Below are 18426 nucleotides of genomic sequence, written 5' to 3'. Positions count from 1 at the left end.
CAGAGCAGCAGGACGAGCCGGTCCGGACTCTGACACGCAACCGGGACGGGTTTCCTTCTGCTGCAGGAAACCTGAGGGCAGCGTGCGTAAATCTGCTTGTTCTCCGTGGACGCGCGCGAGCGGGCTGATTGATTGATTGGCGAGTCACGCGCGGATCTGTGAATCCGGTTCTCGTTATGGACCCCGTTCAGCTACTGGTGATGATGATGATGATGGTGATGGTGATGGTGATGAAGGAGAGCGGGGCCGCCGGGTCACAGGTCAGTGGGTCCGGTTCGATCCGGTTCGGTCCTGAACACGTGGAGTCTGAGTTTATTGATCAGCTGCGGTCAGAGAGAGATCAATACATGTAATTAGACACAAAAACTGATGAAAAGTTTAAAACCTGAAACTTCAGCATTTGATTCAGTGATCAATATTTATTTTATTTTATTGATCAATAAGTGTTATTAATAAGTTATTTGCTTCATTAATACATTTTATTAATCAATAAGCTCTTAACAAGTATTATTGATCACTTCATGTCATCATATCCTTGTTTTTTTATCATGTGATGAAAAACTGAAGTTGGACAGAGCAGCCTGTTATTTATGTTTATTTCAGTTTGTTTGTTGTTTATTTTCAGTTTGTTTGTTGTTTGTTTGTTGTTTATTGTTTGTTGTTTTAGTTTGTTTGTTGTTTATTTTCAGTTTGTTGTTTTGTGTCAGTTTGTTTGTTGTTTTGTTTCAGTTTGTTTGTTGTTTTGTTTCAGTTTGTTTGTTGTTTTGTTTCAGTTTGTTTGTTGTTTTGTTTCAGTTTGTTTGTTGTTTTGTTTCAGTTTGTTTGTTGTTTTGTTTCAGTTTGTTTGTTGTTTTGTTTCGGTTCGTTTGCTGTTTTATGTCAGTTTGTTTGTTGTTTCAGTTTGTTTGTTGTTTTGTGTCAGTTTGTTTGTTGTTTTGTGTCAGTTTGTTTGTTGTTTTGTGTCAGTTTGTTTGTTGTTTTGTGTCAGTTTGTTTGTTGTTTTGTGTCAGTTTGTTTGTTGTTTTGTGTCAGTTTGTTTGTTGTTTTGTTTCAGTTTGTTTGTTGTTTTGTTTCAGTTTGTTTGTTGTTTGTTTTCAGTTTGTTTGTTGTTTTCTTGTTTTGTTTCTTACTGTACCTTTTTCGATTAATCGATGAATCGGACAAAAAACATTAATTTCCACATCTTTGTTCCAAAACAGAACATTTGGACTGACAAAGAAAATAAACGCATGAAAAAAAGGTTCCTCTTTGAGTGTTCGATTGCAATAATATCAAATAATAAAAATACTAACTTTAGCACTTTAGCACTTTAGCACGTGTTTTTCATTGGGCAAACTGAGCCACGCTGTCGAAATGCAGGTCATCCTCCCATAAGTCTTCACTCAGACTTTGTCAGGAAATTAAAACTTTATTATTACCATCACTGTGTGCAAGTTAGATTTACTTATAAAGCACATTTAAACACTGCTTGAGCTAATTAATATGAAATTAAAAAGTAACACACACTCTGTCATTAACCAGCTAACAAACAGACGGCAGCATCAGGCGAGCTCAGGAGAGACTAACGTTACGTTTCCTCACTTCGAAACCAAAGAACAAACGTTGGATGTTGTCGTTACTTCCCCTGAGCTCCCTTCATCCTCATCGATGACTACAACATGTTTCCGTTTTAGGGTTATCACCGTCATCACCGTGCCGAAGCTTGCATGTTACACATGTTTTTAGTGTTGTGATGCATGAAGTTTCCACACTTTTGAGGACTTGGGTTGAACCGTTTTCTGTGTGCCGGTCATTTAAAGAATTTACTTATTTTTATATTTGAAAATGCCGCTTCGCTTCGCTCAACTCGCTCTGCAGGTTGAGATTTTTTTTTTAAACTTTATTTCACTCAGCCAGCATTGACAAAGCTCTGCAGGTGAAGCCCGGCGACATGGCGAGTGACGCATAGATCACGTGACACAACTAATCAAGAATGAAATCCGTTGCCAACACTATTAATAATCGATTTTTATCCACTTTATCGATTCGTTGTTGCAGCCCTTGTCCAAACTCTCGTGATAAAAACGGTTCAGTACCAGCCAGCGCCTAAACATGCACATCAGTGTGAACATACTCCAGCCAGGCTGCTGCTGAAGCTTTGATGAACAGGAGATCAAAGGTCAGCAGCTGTTAATGTTCCAGAATCTTCCTTTGTGTCTGTCTCCATGTTTGTTTTTGGGCCCCTGGTGCCGGCTCTTTAAGAAGCTGTAATTTAATGCAGTGACATTATGAATCTATTCCTCCAGTCACACCAAATACACTCCAGCATGTAGCTGTAAGTTAGCAGTTAGCTGTAAGTTAGCATGTAGCTGTAAATTAGCAGTTAGCCGTAAGTTAGCAGATAGCTGTAAGTTAGCAGCAGATGCTAGCAAACAATGCTTTCTCATCAGCAGTGATGGACCAAGCCGGAGATGTGCACAGCATAACTCGTAGTAATGCATGTGAACCGTTAATTACTGCGTTTAAACATTTTGGATTTATTAACCTCATTAAACAGTTGTACTTGGAGACCTCCATCTTTATCAGAAACATGCCGATAATGTAACGTTAGCACAGCGAGAGTGAGGAGAGGACCGGTGTTGTGTTGGAAACACACCTTAAACACAGCTGCAGGTTGTCTGAGTTACAGAACGGAACCGTTCAGCCAGAAAGCTTCAGCTAACAAAGTAATGTGGGAACAATAATGTTCATCTTTCAGAAAGGAACAGCAGGAACTCCTTAGAAGTTGGTGTACGTCATCTTCATTAGCTAAGCTGTTAGCGTTAGCTGCTGCTAAAGGAAGAAATAAATCATAAATAAACCATGAGGAGTTATTTCATTAGCTAAGCTGTTAGCGTTAGCTGCTGCTAAAGGAAGAAATAAATCAGTAAATAAACCATGAGGAGTTATTTCTCAGATGCTTCCATTTCCCTGCTCTGAAGTTCAGGCTCTGAGAGTTGGAACTGATCCTCTTTGTGGCTCAGTTCCTTCAGTCCAGCGTTGAACTGGACCAAGTTGTTAAAACAGTGGGATGAAAAGTGTTTGCTGCACATTCACAGTCTTTAGCTAACTCTGCTGGAACATTAGCCTCAGATATAGTTTATCCACTGGGCTCTTATATCCTCTGAGGCTGCTGCTGGATGGAAGATGCATGCTCCTCAGTGCAGCTGACAGCAGAACATTTCCACCAGAAGCTGGCTTCATCCGTCCAGCAGGGTGGAGGTGAGTGGGCGGGGCTTAGCAGAGGAGGTGGGGCCAACTTAAGGAGTGACGTACTTTAGAAATGAAAATCAGAACGGCTCGTTAAATGAGGAACTTTAAAACAAAGGGGAACTAAATAAATCCCAGGGTTGAGTTTTTGGGGAGTTTTACACCTGCTGGTGACCTCAGACGCCCTGATATCTGCTCCCAGGAGCAGGAAGGAGTTTATACAATATGTCACCTTTAAGAAGGTGCCCAAAGGGCTCATCCTGCACCAAAACCTGGATTTCAGAGTGAAATTTAAGTTAAATGTGGACATTATTATAAGCCATTCTGAGAGTTTTGGTCAGACAGCAGCTTGTAAACAGACAGCAGGGGGCGCTGCTGCTCAGTGGGGCGGTGATGGCCACAACCTCATGGAACAACAAACTATCCACTCTGTGTTCAGATTCAGTTGAGAGCAGAGCAGCCTTTTGGGTCTCAGAGTTAAAGTTGTTGGATGTGGAGGAACAGTAGAGGCTCAGAGCCGAGTTCACATGTGGGCGACAGATCCGTGGAGTGGGAGGATCATCAGAGGAGGAGCACATCAAAGAGAAAAGAAAGAAAGAAGTCCTCACATCTGTGAGGACTCAGTGTGCCGCCACATCTGTCCACGTTACCGTCAAACACACGGGGAAACGTGTCCGTGGTTCTCCTGAGCTTAGACCAACACAAACTAACAGAACGCTCTCACAGGGTTCTGCTGTCGCAGAACGTTCCCGAAACGCTTGGAGAACTCTTTCCACAACACTCCTGATTGGTTATATTCTTCGGTTTTTCTGAATAAAACTGTAACAGAATGTTTCAATAATGGTCAACAGATACAGTACAGATGGTCGATTTCAACGTAGGGGAATGTTCTGTGTTTTCTGTGAGCTTTATTCCTTGTATTCTGTTTTAGTTCTCAGCCCTCTGTTAGATTCTGTTGGGTTCTGTTGGGTTCTGTTGGGTTCTGTTAGATTCTGTTGGGTTCTGTTGGGTTCTGTTGGGTTCTGTTGGATTCTGTTGGGTTCTGTTGGGTTCTGTTGGGTTCTGTTAGATTCTGTTGGGTTCTGTTGGGTTCTGTTGGGTTCTGTTGGATTCTGTTGGGTTCTGTTGGGTTCTGTTGGGTTCTGTTAGATTCTGTTAGATTCTGTTAGATTCTGTTGGGTTCTGCTGGGTTCTGTTGGGTTCTGTTGGGTTCTGTTAGATTCTGTTGAGTCCTGTTGGGTTCTGTTGGGTTCTGTTGGGTTCTTGTCTTCAGCCCTAGATGTCCTCAGGTGTCTTGGTCTCCGTCTCACCTGTTCCTAACTGTATATATACGCTCCTTCATTAATCTCAGTCTTTGTTGTTACTTTCATCATTGATCTCCTCACTCCTCTGGTTTGTTCTGTTAATTATTCTTTTGTTTTTTCCAGCTTTAGGTCATGGTTTCCCAGCTAAGCCGTGCTTTCGGTTCCTTATTCATAAAAACTTCAGTTCCATATTCTTTTGGCTGCTGTTGTCTGAATTTTGGTCCTCTATAATCCTTCCGCCACCGGCAGCCATAACTAAAGTTTCCCCAAACAGCAGGAGAACCGAAACATGCGACTAAAAACTAATGTTTACATCAGAAAAAACAACCAAAAGGTGATATGTTGCAACCAAAACAGCAAACATTCCTGGATTCTTCTGGGAACTTGTCCAAAGGTTCCCATGTGACAGATAATGGTAGAAAATCAGGTAAACTGAAATATTTAAGATTAATTACTGAAGAACAGGTGAACTGTAGAGCAACCAGAACATGCCTCAGAGGAACTTTCTCTCAACGTCTCTGGGAACCAGAATTTGTTGTTGAAGTTCGCTGAAACTCACACGAATCAATCAGACCTGATCCCGTGTTCTGACCTGAATCAGGTTCTAACACCAGTCGGTTACAGCAGCAGCACCTGGTAGACATCAGAGGAACTGCATCTCTGCCAGCTGATTCCTTATTGATCCTGTTTGTTTTTCAGGGAACTGGCAGCAGCAGGGTGATGGAGGCATTCGCTGGCAGAGGAACAAGGATCAAACGCTACGCCATCAACCCTCTGGGACAGAAGTGGACTCACCACAACATCACATACAGGTACAAACTCAAGAATCCAGAAATGTGATCAGGAACTACATTAACCTAACGCTGGAAGACAATAACTGGAAAAATCATTCTCTGAAAATCTCTCAGCAAAGCTTCCAGCTTCTCAAACTATTTATATTCTGGTGTCACAATGTTAGTGAAGAGATTTATTTCTATAATGTTTCTGCCTGAAGAGTGCTGCTGTGAATTTTGGAAAAATGATTATCTCCCACTTCTGTGCAATGCTTGTGATATCCCCTGTACTAAGAGAGTCTAGGGTTAGGGTTAACCTAACCCTAACCCTACCCTATTAAGAGAGTCTAGTCGTGCATAGAAGGAAGAAATAGAAAGAGACCTTTTCCGGAGATGTGGAACCTCTCAACCTCACTGTACATGACTGGATCAAGAGGGGGTCTCAGATCCTGACCTGAAGAAAGCCATAGTGATGTTCCTTACTGAATTTAGACTGCAATTGTTGGAAAGTCATTAATATTAGCCGCCCGCATCAGATCCAAGTCCCTGATGTTAGCTACAAAGAGCTTAATGGAACGGCTCCATCTACTTGAATGCTCTTGCAAAGGCTTCTGTCCCAACTGGGTCCCTCCGTTGGTCCCAGGATTGTCGTCTAGCAGCTCCTACACCACGCCTAAGACAATCCAAACTCTGTTCATGTGTCGTCCCACGATGGTGGAATGACCTACCGAGCGCTACCAGAACAGGGGCGTCCCTGTCTATCTTCAAGAAGCTCCTGAAAACCCAGCTCTTCAGAGAGCATCTCCTATCCCAGCACTTACCTTGTACTTCCCTCCCCCCTCTATCTCTGCTCTTTATCTTTCTGCTCTTCCTTCTATGCCTGCACCCTATCTCTACTCTGTCCCCTCTGACAGAGTCGGACTCCTGGGTTCCTTCTATGGAGCTTATTGTTAGCTTTTTATAAAGCTGTTATATCTTCATTTGTCTGTCTGGGTCTCTTGCCGTGGTATCTGAATCTAGAAAATTCCCTCTCTATATTAAGAGCAACCTTGTTGGAGATCCACAGGGGTAGCATTTGTAGGGGATATAACAACCTGGGGAATACATTAATTTTTTATTAAACTAATGTAGCCCATAAAAGAGCCACCTATCTAAGTCCTCCTTTATTTTAGTTCCTATGGGAGAGAAGTTAAGCATCCAGAGCTCAGTCAGGTCTGTAAAGACTTTTATCCCAAGGTAGGTGAAGCCTGTCGGAGACAATTTAAAGGGACATTTGGCAAGTGAAGCAAGGCCAGTCGAGATACCTAGTGGCATAGCCTCTGATTGGCCATAAATGATCTTGTAGCCTGAAAAAGAGCTGAACTCCTGAATAATAGAGAGAATAGTTGGTATTGATATGTCAGGATTTGTCAGGAACAACAGGATGTCATCAACATAAAGTGCAAGTTTATGGGTTGTCCCTCCTATCGCCATCCCATGTACGTCTTTGTGTTGTCTAATAGCCTCCGCTAGGGGCTCAAGTGCAGCCCTACAGGGTCTCCTCCCCCTCACAGCGGGAAAGGCCATGACTGTGTTCCATTAGTTACAATACAGGCCTTTGGAGACTTGTAGAGTATCTTAATCCATTTAAGAAAATCCCCTCTCAACCCAAACCTCCCAAGGGCTTCGAATAAGTTTTCCCACTCTACCCTATCTAACGCCTTTTCAGCGTCTGAAGATGCAACGAGTTCTTTATGAATTGTTTGGCTTGAGTTCTTTATGATGTTCAACAGTCTCCTCACATTTGTGAGGGAGAGCCTTTTGCATTTTTCAGTTAACATACATTTTTCTTCACAAACTGCCTTTAATATGTCTGAAATTTGTCAAATTGTACTTGATCGCTTTATTCTGTTTCTAGTATTTTGCTTCCGTTAAGATGAAGACTGTTGGAGCAGCTCTGTGGTCAGTGTGTCGGCCTCTGAGCTGCAGCTTCTGTTGTTTCTGCATGTCTATAAACACCAGTGTCATCAGCATACATTTGCAGATCTGTACCTCCAACATAAATTGGGACATCAGGATAAACGGAAACAACTACGTGAATCTCGTTAAAATGACGTGACGGCTCCACTCAGCCTGTCAGACAACTCATGATCCCACTTATGTTCATCTCAGGATCATCAAGTTTCCGAACACTCTGAATGTGGAGGACACCAGGAAGGCCATCAGCATCGCCTTCAACAAGTGGAGCGACGTGTCGCCGCTGACTTTCACAGAGGTTACCAACGGCAACGCCACCACTGACATCACAATTGGTATGTTACACAATACAAAAGGAAAGACTCGGCTGTTAAAAAATGTGAAAGCACTGTTTGTGATATTCTGAAGACTCAAATCCCCTTTTATGAAGAGCAAAGAGCAGCTGCTTCATATAACCTGAGTGAGTTTTAGGTCTGTTTGGAAAACCTTTACATGTGGACCTGTGGTTTTGAAAGATCTGGTTGTTGTCTGGTCATGTTTGCTCCTCTCACCCGAGTCCACAAAGCAACAAGTTTCAGATATTTACAAATGTCCACCAGGGAAACCCATATTCTCCTTAAAATAAAGTAAAAATGGGAGCTGTCTCTGGTACACTGGATTAAAAGGAGGTTTTGGTCTCCCTTTAGGACTCGTGATGTTTTTCCAACTCTAACCAGTGTTGATTATAGTTTTTGTTTAATCCTTTAATTGTTGTTGAGTTGAATTTACTTTTAGTGGAATGATAGTAGATGACTGGGATGTCGTCTGAACTGCTGGGAACGTATTTGCTAGGTTTCTACACCTTTAACCACACTGACTGCTGGTGGTCTCCCCTCCATCCATGTTTCGATGGGCTCAATGGTGAGCTGGCTCATGCTTTCCTGCCGCCAAGAGGCGAAATCCACTTTGACAACCACGAGTTCTGGATCCTCGGAAAGTCCAGGTTCAGCTGGAAACAAGGTAAATGCCCTGCAGTAAATGTAATACAAGTAGTAGCAGAAGATGTTATAAGGGATGAATGGGAATGTTCGACTCTGAAACTTTAGGAATAACTTCTCATGATTTATTCAGCTTTGGTTCCCTGAATTCAAAGTATTTTATCCACACAGTGTATATCTGTCTATGAAATGTCTAAAAAACAGGATGAAAAGAGAAAAATCAAATCAGTTTATAAAACTAAGTTATTTAAATGTGACACTCAGTTAAAAGCTTCCTGTTCCTGGGAGCATATATTAGGGGGTCCGAAGTCACCAGTAGGTGAAAAACTCCCGAAAAGCACAATCCTGCTATTTTTTTTACTTAAGAGTTAGCTAAAGACTGTGAATGTGCAGCAGCCACTTTTCATCCCACTGTTTTAACAACTTGGTCCAGTTCAACGCTGGACTGAAGGAACTGAGCCACAAAGAGGATCAGTTCCAACTCTCAGAGCCTGAACTTCAGAGCAGGGAAATGGAAGCATCTGAGAAATAACTCCTCATGGTTTATTTACTGATTTATTTCTTCCTTTAGCAGCAGCTAACGCTAACAGCTTAGCTAATGAAATAACTCCTCATGGTTTATTTACTGATTTATTTCTTCCTTTAGCAGCAGCTAACGCTAACAGCTTAGCTAATGAAATAACTCCTCATGGTTTATTTACTGATTTATTTCCTCCTTTAGCAGCAGCTAACGCTAACAGCTTAGCTAATGAAATAACTCCTCATGGTTTATTTACTGATTTATTTCTTCCTTTAGCAGCAGCTAACGCTAACAGCTTAGCTAATGAAATAACTCCTCATGGTTTATTTACTGATTTATTTCTTCCTTTAGCAGCAGCTAACGCTAACAGCTTAGCTAATGAAGATGACGGACACCAACTTCTAAGGAGTTACTGCTGTTCCTTTCTGAAAGATGAACATTATTGTTCCCACATTACTTTGTTAGCTGAAGCTAACGCTAACAGCTTAGCTAATGAAGATGACGTACACCAACTTCTAAGGAGTTACTGCTGTTCCTTCCTGAAAGATGAACATTATTGTTCCCACATTACTTTGTTAGCTGAAGCTAACGCTAACAGCTTAGCTAATGAAGATGACGTACACCAACTTCTAAGGAGTTACTGCTGCTCCTTTCTGAAAGATGAACATTATTGTTCCCACATTACTTTGTTAGCTGAAGCTTTCTAGCTGAACGGTTCCGTTCTGTAACTCAGACAACCTGCAGCTGTGTTTAAGGTGTGTTTGCAACACAACACCGGTCCTCTCCTCACTCTCGCTGTGTTAGCGTTACATTATCGGCATGTTTCTGATAAAGATGGAGGTCTCCAGGTACAACTGTTTAATGAGGTTAATATATCCAAAATGCTTAAACACAGGCTGCACGGTGGTGTGGTGCTCAGCAGCGTCCCCTCACAGCAGAGGGTTCCTGGTTCGATTCCCGGCTGGTTCTTTCTGTGTGGAGTCTGCAGGTTCTCCCCGTGTCTGCGTGGGTTCTCTCCAGCTTCCTCCCATCATCCAAAAACATGCTGTTAGGTTAACTGGTGACTCTAAATTGTCCCTAGGAAGGAGTGTGAGTGTGTCTTGTGTGTCTGTGTGCCCCTGTGATGGACTGGCAACCTGTCCAGATATACCTCTGATCCAATGACGGCTCGGATAGGCTCCAGTTTAGCACAGCACAGTTTAGCACAGCACAGCAGCTTGTTTCCTCCTGATGCAGATAAGGCAACTGAACCTGTGATGGACTGTAGAGCTTCATGCTGTGTCTCCACGTATGAATGTGATCATATGTGAGAGGTTTGCAAAACTCAACCCTCACTAGGTTGAAAAATGTCCATTTTTCAGGTGCATTTTGGAGAAAGACTGCAATGTTGGATGGGAAGTTGGAAAAGAAATCAGTGAAGAGGCACCAAAGTGCCATCGAACACAGAATAAGACCATGATTTTTCAGAGAAAACCAGACTAATTTAACTTGCCCTTTATGTTTAGAAATGCCACAACTGCCCCTCTGATATTTGCGGGTCTTGTGGTCCATGATGTGACCCAGGTGACCTGGACAACCAATGACAGCTCATACCTGATGGATGTTTACGAACAGCAGCTGTTCCCATCTCTGTTCTGGTCACACGCAGTTTGATAAATTAAATGTTTCTGTCGTGGTAAATCGATTCTCACATTTCATAACCTGACTGAAAAACTGCTTAAATTAAAGCTTTACATCCATGTATGTGTCCAGATGTGTTCCATGTTGAGCACCTGGGGGTATTGTCTGTAATTCAGATAGAATCGAGGTCCGAACACAAACGTATGTGGGTCTGGTTCTGCAGGAGTCTGGCTAAATGATCTGGTACAGGTGGCGGCTCATGAGATCGGTCATGCTCTGGGTCTGTGGCACTCCAGAGACCCCCAAGCTCTGATGCATCCAAACGCCACCTACACCGGCCAGAGGAACATTGCCCAGGATGATGTCTGGGGCATCCAGAGACTCTACGGTAACAACCTACCCCCTACAGACCCATCAGACCCTACAGACCCTACAGACCCATCAGACCCTACAGACCCAGACAGACCCTACAGACCCTACAGACCCAGACAGACCCTACAGACCCATCAGACCCTTCAGACCCTACAGACCCTACAGACCCAGACAGACCCTACAGACCCATCAGACCCTTCAGACCCTACAGACCCAAACAGACCCTACAGACCCAAACAGACCCTACAGACCCATCAGACCCATCAGACCCATCAGACCCATCAGACCCAGACAGACCCTACAGACCCAAACAGACCCTACAGACCCTACAGACCCTACAGACCCATCAGACCCATCAGACCCTACAGACCCAGATAGACCCAAACAGACCCTACAGACCCATCAGACCCTACAGACCCAGACAGACCCATCAGACCCATCAGACCCATCAGACCCATCAGACCCTACAGACCCAGATAGACCCAAACAGACCCTACAGACCCATCAGACCCTACAGACCCTACAGACCTATCAGACCCTACAGACCCTACAGACCCAGACAGACCCTACAGACCCAAACAGACCCTACAGACCCATCAGACCCTACAGACCCAGATAGACCCAAACAGACCCTACAGACCCTACAGACCCTACAGACTCAGACAGACCCTACAGACCCTTCAGACCCTACAGACCCTACAGACCCAAACAGACCCTACAGACCCAAACAGACCCTACAGACTCAGACAGACCCTACAGACCCTTCAGACCCTACAGACCCTACAGACTCAGACAGACCCTACAGACCCATCAGACCCTACAGACCCAGACAGACCCTACAGACCCAGATAGACCCAAACAGACTCTACAGACCCATCAGACCCTACAGACCCAGACAGACCCTACAGACCCATCAGACCCTACAGACCCAGATAGACCCAAACAGACCCTAAAGACCCATCGGACCCATCAGACCCTACAGACCCAGACAGACTCTACAGACCCATCAGACCCTACAGACTCAGACAGACCCTACAGACCCTACAGACCCAGACAGACCCATCAGACTCAGGCAGACATGAACAGACACTAAAATACCCTCACAGGCCTTAAAAGATTCTAACAAACCCCAGAAAACCTTAACAGACCCTAACCGATCCCAACAGATACTAATAGACCCAAACAGACTGAGGCAGACACTAAGAGATCCTAAGAGACCCAAACAGACCTGAACAGACCCTCCCAAACCCAAACAGACCCCAGTAGACCTGAACAGAGCTCATGCTTCTGTCCCATATTAGATTACTTGTACTTGTTTGCTGTGTGCGTTTGCAGGCTGTCTGGATAAGAAGCGAGTCTGTGATCCGTGGGCTCGACTCGGCTTCTGTGAGCGGAGGAAGAGCTTCATGAGGAAGAACTGTCCTCAGCGCTGTGACCTTTGTTATGGTGAGTTTGGACCTTGGTTCTGATCATTGAATCCACCTTGTTGACTGATATGAAACTCGCCTCCATCTGGATTCCCCCTGTAGAGCCTCTGGAGGTGGTGGCCCCGCCAACGTCGCCTCCAGCCAACGTAAAGATCAAAATGGTTCCCCGGGGGAAGGTGGTGGGTTTCCGCTGTGGAACCAAAACTCCTCACTCTCCCCCGAAAGTCAGGTCAGCTCATCCGTTGGGTCTACCACTGAGACAGGGCTGCTGATCAGTTCTCACGAACATTAAACAAGAGGTTTGAATTGAGATATGAATAAAATGCAAAATGGGTCTAAAAAGGTTCAGAAGTGGAAGAAAACATCTCTGCCTTTTTTCTTTTGAACACACTTATTTGACAGATCTTAACAAATTAACCCTGTTTTTTCTGGATGTGAGATCTGATGTGTGTGGAAATCAGTAAACTGACCAGCGAAGACATAAAAACGGCGTGTTCTCCCCCGTTTATGCAGCTGGTACAAAGACGGCGAGCAGATCCTGACCTCCATCCCTGGCTACATCATGATGAAGGACAGAGACCTCCGCATCATCGCCAACGAGTTCAATGAGGGCGTTTACACCTGTCGCATCCATCGACGGGGCAGCATTGTATCCGCCAACTCCTGGGCCATCCGGCTGAAACCAGAGCAGCCGTCCAACAGCTGAGTCCATCTGCAGGCACCGAGCGGCGGACGCCGCGAGGACAGAACAGGTCGGACCAGCTGATCTGTGCAGAGGCTCAGACGATCAGTGGTCTATGAGTTATCTCTTCATTTATTCTCTGCTGGGACACAAACTTCAAGACGTTCAGTGGTACCAACCACCCAGAAACCATCAGGTCGAAGGTCGAATCATCTACGCATAATCCGACAGAACCTTCTGCAGATGATTCTGGGCACAATATTTCATCCTTATTGTAATAAATAACGTCAGGTTCCTTCAGAAATCTGTAAAACATCACATTCGCCTTTATGATGCCACAAACCTCCAATATAAGCTCACGTCCTGATGAACCACGATGATGTAACGACCTCCTCATGTTGTCTCGCTTGTCCCGATGATCCCGTTAAACATCACGTCCTTATAATGCTGAGAGTCAGATACCATCACATCTGAAAAGCCATGTAAAGCGCCACCTTCTGTATCTGCCCGTGATCACGCCGCCGTAGTCCCTAAATGTCACATGAGATCAGGTCCTCACATCATCATTAACTCGGTTTACACCACAGCAAACCTTTCCAGGAACCAGAGGCTAGAAATAATTCTGGGGCAGAAGTTTCAGAGTTTCACTTGTAGGGAGGCAGAACCTTTGAGAACACCCTGAACCTTCGTATTTGGTCCGGTTTCATGGTTTGTCGTAGTTAAATCCACAAAGTCTGTTAAGTTTAGGTCGTTCCACGGGAGCTGTTACTGTCTGTAAACCTTTAAACCTCCACTGCAGAGTTCACAGGCTCTTCCATCTCTACTCTGAGCACCACGTTGTCCACAGCCCAGAAACAGTCGGGCGAGCCGTGTTCGGAGGACCAAAACCCTCACGGGTTACCTTCCCTGCTGCAGCTCTCTACATATCTCTGATCTTCTTCTTCTGTTTGGACGCCATGTTTTCTGTTGATGTGACGTAGATGTTTGTCTTTGTTGGATGATTATTGTTCTAATTATTCTTTTCTCATTTAAACGTACACTAAAATGGACTTTTCTGACGTAAAAGCCCTCTAAATGTAGATGTCTGGGAGGATTTTGGTCGTCCAGTCCTGCTTCATAACATGCCTTTACTCACAGATAAATCATCCATCTGAGCTCTAATGTTTCTGTTCTTACTGAATCAAAGCACAGCTTTAGGGTAAAGTTGCTGTTCACAACATTCCTTCGACACACTTCCTCCTTCTTTTTACTTACCAGATGTTTCCATTTCTTCCTGTAAATTATCAGAATAATTTGTGGCTGTTTGGAAATGTTTTCAAACCTTAAATGTCTGAAACTACCATCTAAACCTTGAAATAAATGACTTCCACCCTGGATTGTTGCTCTGGTCCCTCAGCTGGAATTGACTGAAATAAAAAGAGTAAATCAGGGAGTTTCTTCATGTTGCTGAGGTCGGGTGGACGGAGAGTCTCTCCTGGTGGCTTTATTTGGAGTCTGTGTTGGATCTTCTGTCCGCCTCCTGCTTCCTGCTGACACCTGGATCCACCTGCTCTGTGGTATCCTCGGTTTCCTGCCTTCGGCGCCACTTCCTGTAACTCTCTTCATGTCGGTCCGTCTGCTGCAGGATCGGAATTTTCTGTGTTTGGGTTCCTCCATCTTCATAAAATGTGATAAAATGTATTTCATTGTTTTAAATCTCTGCTTCATGATACCTTTAGTCTTATCTGTTGTGATGGATTCAGTTGCTTCAGGACTTTTTATCATTTTAAGAAGAACCGTAACATCTCAGAGCCTCAGTGAGACCCACGAGCTGAACAGAGCGGACCGTTATCTGGTCATCGGTTCTGTGGTTTCAGGGTGGGATCCACTCGGCTCTGTGGATCAGTGTTTTTCAGGTTGAGGATCTGGCAGCAGGACGACTGAACCTGAAACCTGCAGCAGTCTGTTTCCAGCTGACGTGAGCAGCTTTGAAAACAGTGAGCCCACAGAGCTCTGATTACAGCTCAGCTGACTGCAGGACGGCTGCTGATTGGACAGCTGGCAGCTCCTGGAATGACTCCAGGTATTTAAAGGCATCTTCCTGAACAGCGAAGAGTTAAATCAGCTTTTCAAAGTGCTTCACAACAGTTTTTTCTGTGGAAAGTGCAGAAGAGGCAGGATAAGAAAACAACTCAAGAATTTCATGAAGCTGAGCTCCTTCCTCGGTCCAGTCATGAATAACATCCTTTTCTAGTTATAAGGTAAGGTTTCACATATCAGGGCATAATAAACTCATCTCAGGTGTTCCAACCTCAGAGTAATAAACACACATGACATATCACACTGGGTTAGGATTTATGGAACAAAACCGAAGCAGTGAGTGGAGTGAATCCTTCCTGCCTCCTCAGGAGCTAAGAGTAGCAGCCAGGAGCTGCTGATCAATGCTCTGATTAACTGATCAATGCTCTGATTAACTGATCAATGCTCTGATTAACTGATCAATGCTCTGATTAACTGATCCTCAGTCAGTGTGAGCAGCTCTATAAAAGCAGAAGTTCTGTCAGTTTAACACGATGCCAAGGAGGAAAGACACCAGCAATGATCTCAGAGAAGCAGCTGCTGCTGCCCATCAGTCTGGGAAGGGTTATAAGGCCATTTCCAGACTATCTGGAGTCCATCATTCTACAGAGAGAAAGATTATTCACAAGTGGAAAACATTCAGGACAGCTGTCAATCTTCCCAGGAGTGGACGTCCCAGCAAGGTCACCCCAAGGTGAAGAAGCCCAGAGCTACATCTCAGACTCTACAGGCCTCAGTTAGCATGTTAAAGGTTAAAGGTCACCCCAAGGTGAAGAAGCCCAGAGCTACATCTCAGACTCTACAGGCCTCAGTTAGCATGTTAAAGGTTAAAGGTCACCCCAAGGTGAAGAAGCCCAGAGCTACATCTCAGACTCTACAGGCCTCAGTTAGCATGTTAAAGGTTAAAGGTCACCCCAAGGTGAAAAAGCCCAGAGCTACATCTCAGACTCTACAGGCATCAGTTAGCATGTTAAAGGTTAAAGGTCACCCCAAGGTGAAGAAGCCCAGAGCTACATCTCAGACTCTACAGGCCTCAGTTAGCATGCTAAAGGTTAAAGGTCACCCCAAGGTGAAAAAGCCCAGAGCTACATCTCAGACTCTACAGGCCTCAGTTAGCATGCTAAAGGTTAAAGGTCACCCCAAGGTGAAAAAGCCCAGAGCTACATCTCAGACTCTACAGGCATCAGTTAGCATGCTAAAGGTTAAAGGTCACCCCAAGGTGAAGAAGCCCAGAGCTACATCTCAGACTCTACAGGCCTCAGTTAGCATGTTAAAGGTTAAAGGTCACCCCAAGGTGAAGAAGCCCAGAGCTACATCTCAGACTCTACAGGCCTCAGTTAGCATGCTAAAGGTTAAAGGTCACCCCAAGGTGAAAAAGCCAAGATCTACATCTCAGACTCTACAGGCCTCAGTTAGCATGTTAAAGGTTAAAGGTCACCCCAAGGTGAAGAAGCCCAGAGCTACATCTCAGACTCTACAGGCCTCAGTTAGCATGTTAAAGGTTAAAGGTCACCCCAAGGTGAAAAAGCCCAGAGCTACATCTCAGACTCTACAGGCATCAGTTAGCATGTTAAAGGTTAAAGGTCACCCCAAGGTGAAGAAGCCCAGAGCTACATCTCAGACTCTACAGGCATCAGTTAGCATGCTAAAGGTTAAAGGTCACCCCAAGGTGAAGAAGCCCAGAGCTACATCTCAGACTCTACAGGCATCAGTTAGCATGCTAAAGGTTAAAGGTCACCCCAAGGTGAAGAAGCCCAGAGCTACATCTCAGACTCTACAGGCCTCAGTTAGCATGTTAAAGGTTAAAGGTCACCCCAAGGTGAAGAAGCCCAGAGCTACATCTCAGACTCTACAGGCATCAGTTAGCATGTTAAAGGTTAAAGGTCACCCCAAGGTGAAGAAGCCCAGAGCTACATCTCAGACTCTACAGGCCTCAGTTAGCATGTTAAAGGTTAAAGGTCACCCCAAGGTGAAGAAGCCCAGAGCTACATCTCAGACTCTACAGGCCTCAGTTAGCATGTTAAAGGTTAAAGGTCACCCCAAGGTGAAGAAGCCCAGAGCTACATCTCAGACTCTACAGGCCTCAGTTAGCATGTTAAAGGTTAAAGGTCACCCCAAGGTGAAAAAGCCCAGAGCTACATCTCAGACTCTACAGGCATCAGTTAGCATGCTAAAGGTTAAAGGTCACCCCAAGGTGAAGAAGCCCAGAGCTACATCTCAGACTCTACAGGCCTCAGTTAGCATGTTAAAGGTTAAAGGTCACCCCAAGGTGAAGAAGCCCAGAGCTACATCTCAGACTCTACAGGCATCAGTTAGCATGTTAAAGGTTAAAGGTCACCCCAAGGTGAAGAAGCCCAGAGCTACATCTCAGACTCTACAGGCCTCAGTTAGCATGTTAAAGGTTAAAGGTCACCCCAAGGTGAAGAAGCCCAGAGCTACATCTCAGACTCTACAGGCCTCAGTTAGCATGCTAAAGGTTAAAGGTCACCCCAAGGTGAAAAAGCCCAGAGCTACATCTCAGACTCTACAGGCCTCAGTTAGCATGTTAAAGGTCAAAGGTCACCCCAAGGTGAAGAAGCCCAGAGCTACATCTCAGACTCTACAGGCCTCAGTTAGCATGCTAAAGGTTAAAGGTCACCCCAAGGTGAAAAAGCCCAGAGCTACATCTCAGACTCTACAGGCCTCAGTTAGCATGCTAAAGGTTAAAGGTCACCCCAAGGTGAAGAAGCCCAGAGCTACATCTCAGACTCTACAGGCCTCAGTTAGCATGCTAAAGGTTAAAGGTCACCCCAAGGTGAAAAAGACAAGAGCTACATCTCAGACTCTACAGGCCTCAGTTAGCATGCTAAAGGTTAAAGGTCACCCCAAGGTGAAAAAGACAAGAGCTACATCTCAGACTCTACAGGCCTCAGTTAGCATGTTAAAGGTCAAAGGTCACCCAAGGTGAAAAAGCCCAGAGCTACATCTCAGACTCTACAGGCCTCAGTTAGCATGTTAAAGGTTAAAGTTCACCCCAAGGTGAAAAAGCCCAGAGCTACATCTCAGACTCTAAAGGCCTCAGTTAGCATGCTAAAGGTTAAAGGTCATACATCTCAGACTCTACAGGCCTCAGTTAGCATGTTAAAGGTTAAAGGTCATGACAGCACACTGCTGGATCAGGGGTTCACTTAGTTTCTCACGTGTGATGTGTCGTGTTGTGCAGCTGAGGTTGAATTTCATTTCATTTGAACACCTGTTGAGGAACAGGTTCATTTAATTATGTTAGATTTTCACCTGTCAGTCATCCACAGGTTGCCTCTGATTGGCTGATCATGTGTCAGGTGACATTTTTATTTGTGTCCAAAGATGATCTAATTCAGCTCTGAGATGTTTCTGCCTTTTAATTGAATGATTTAATGATCCATCTGTGTCTGTTGTTCTGGTTAAATCCAGATTAAAAACATTTATCTTTTGTCTTTGCCTGAAATCTGCACGATATCTTTTAGCTTATCCAGACTGTTGCTTGTTTT

At 44.5% G+C, this 18426-nt stretch overlaps 1 protein-coding gene across 1 annotated transcript; it reads left to right on the top strand.

Annotated features, from left to right (window-relative positions):
* The first annotated feature begins 225 nt into the window (after positions 1-225).
* mmp23bb (matrix metallopeptidase 23bb) lies at positions 226-14223 on the top strand. Its single transcript, XM_072391824.1, has 8 exons — positions 226-260; positions 5232-5344; positions 7457-7596; positions 8093-8260; positions 10602-10766; positions 12086-12196; positions 12280-12406; positions 12691-14223. Exons 1-8 carry the CDS (start codon positions 231-233, stop codon positions 12881-12883), a joined length of 1047 nt encoding a protein of 348 aa, XP_072247925.1. The 5' UTR covers positions 226-230; the 3' UTR covers positions 12884-14223.
* Positions 14224-18426: the final 4203 nt, after the last annotated feature.

This window comes from Leuresthes tenuis, unplaced genomic scaffold (genome assembly GCF_036924035.1).
Source record: "Leuresthes tenuis unplaced genomic scaffold, fLeuTen1.0.hap1 SCAF_9, whole genome shotgun sequence".
Taxonomy (NCBI): Eukaryota; Metazoa; Chordata; class Actinopteri; order Atheriniformes; family Atherinopsidae; genus Leuresthes; species Leuresthes tenuis.
The sequence above is the reverse complement of the archived record's forward strand: the minus strand, read 5'-3'. Positions and strand labels throughout refer to the sequence as shown.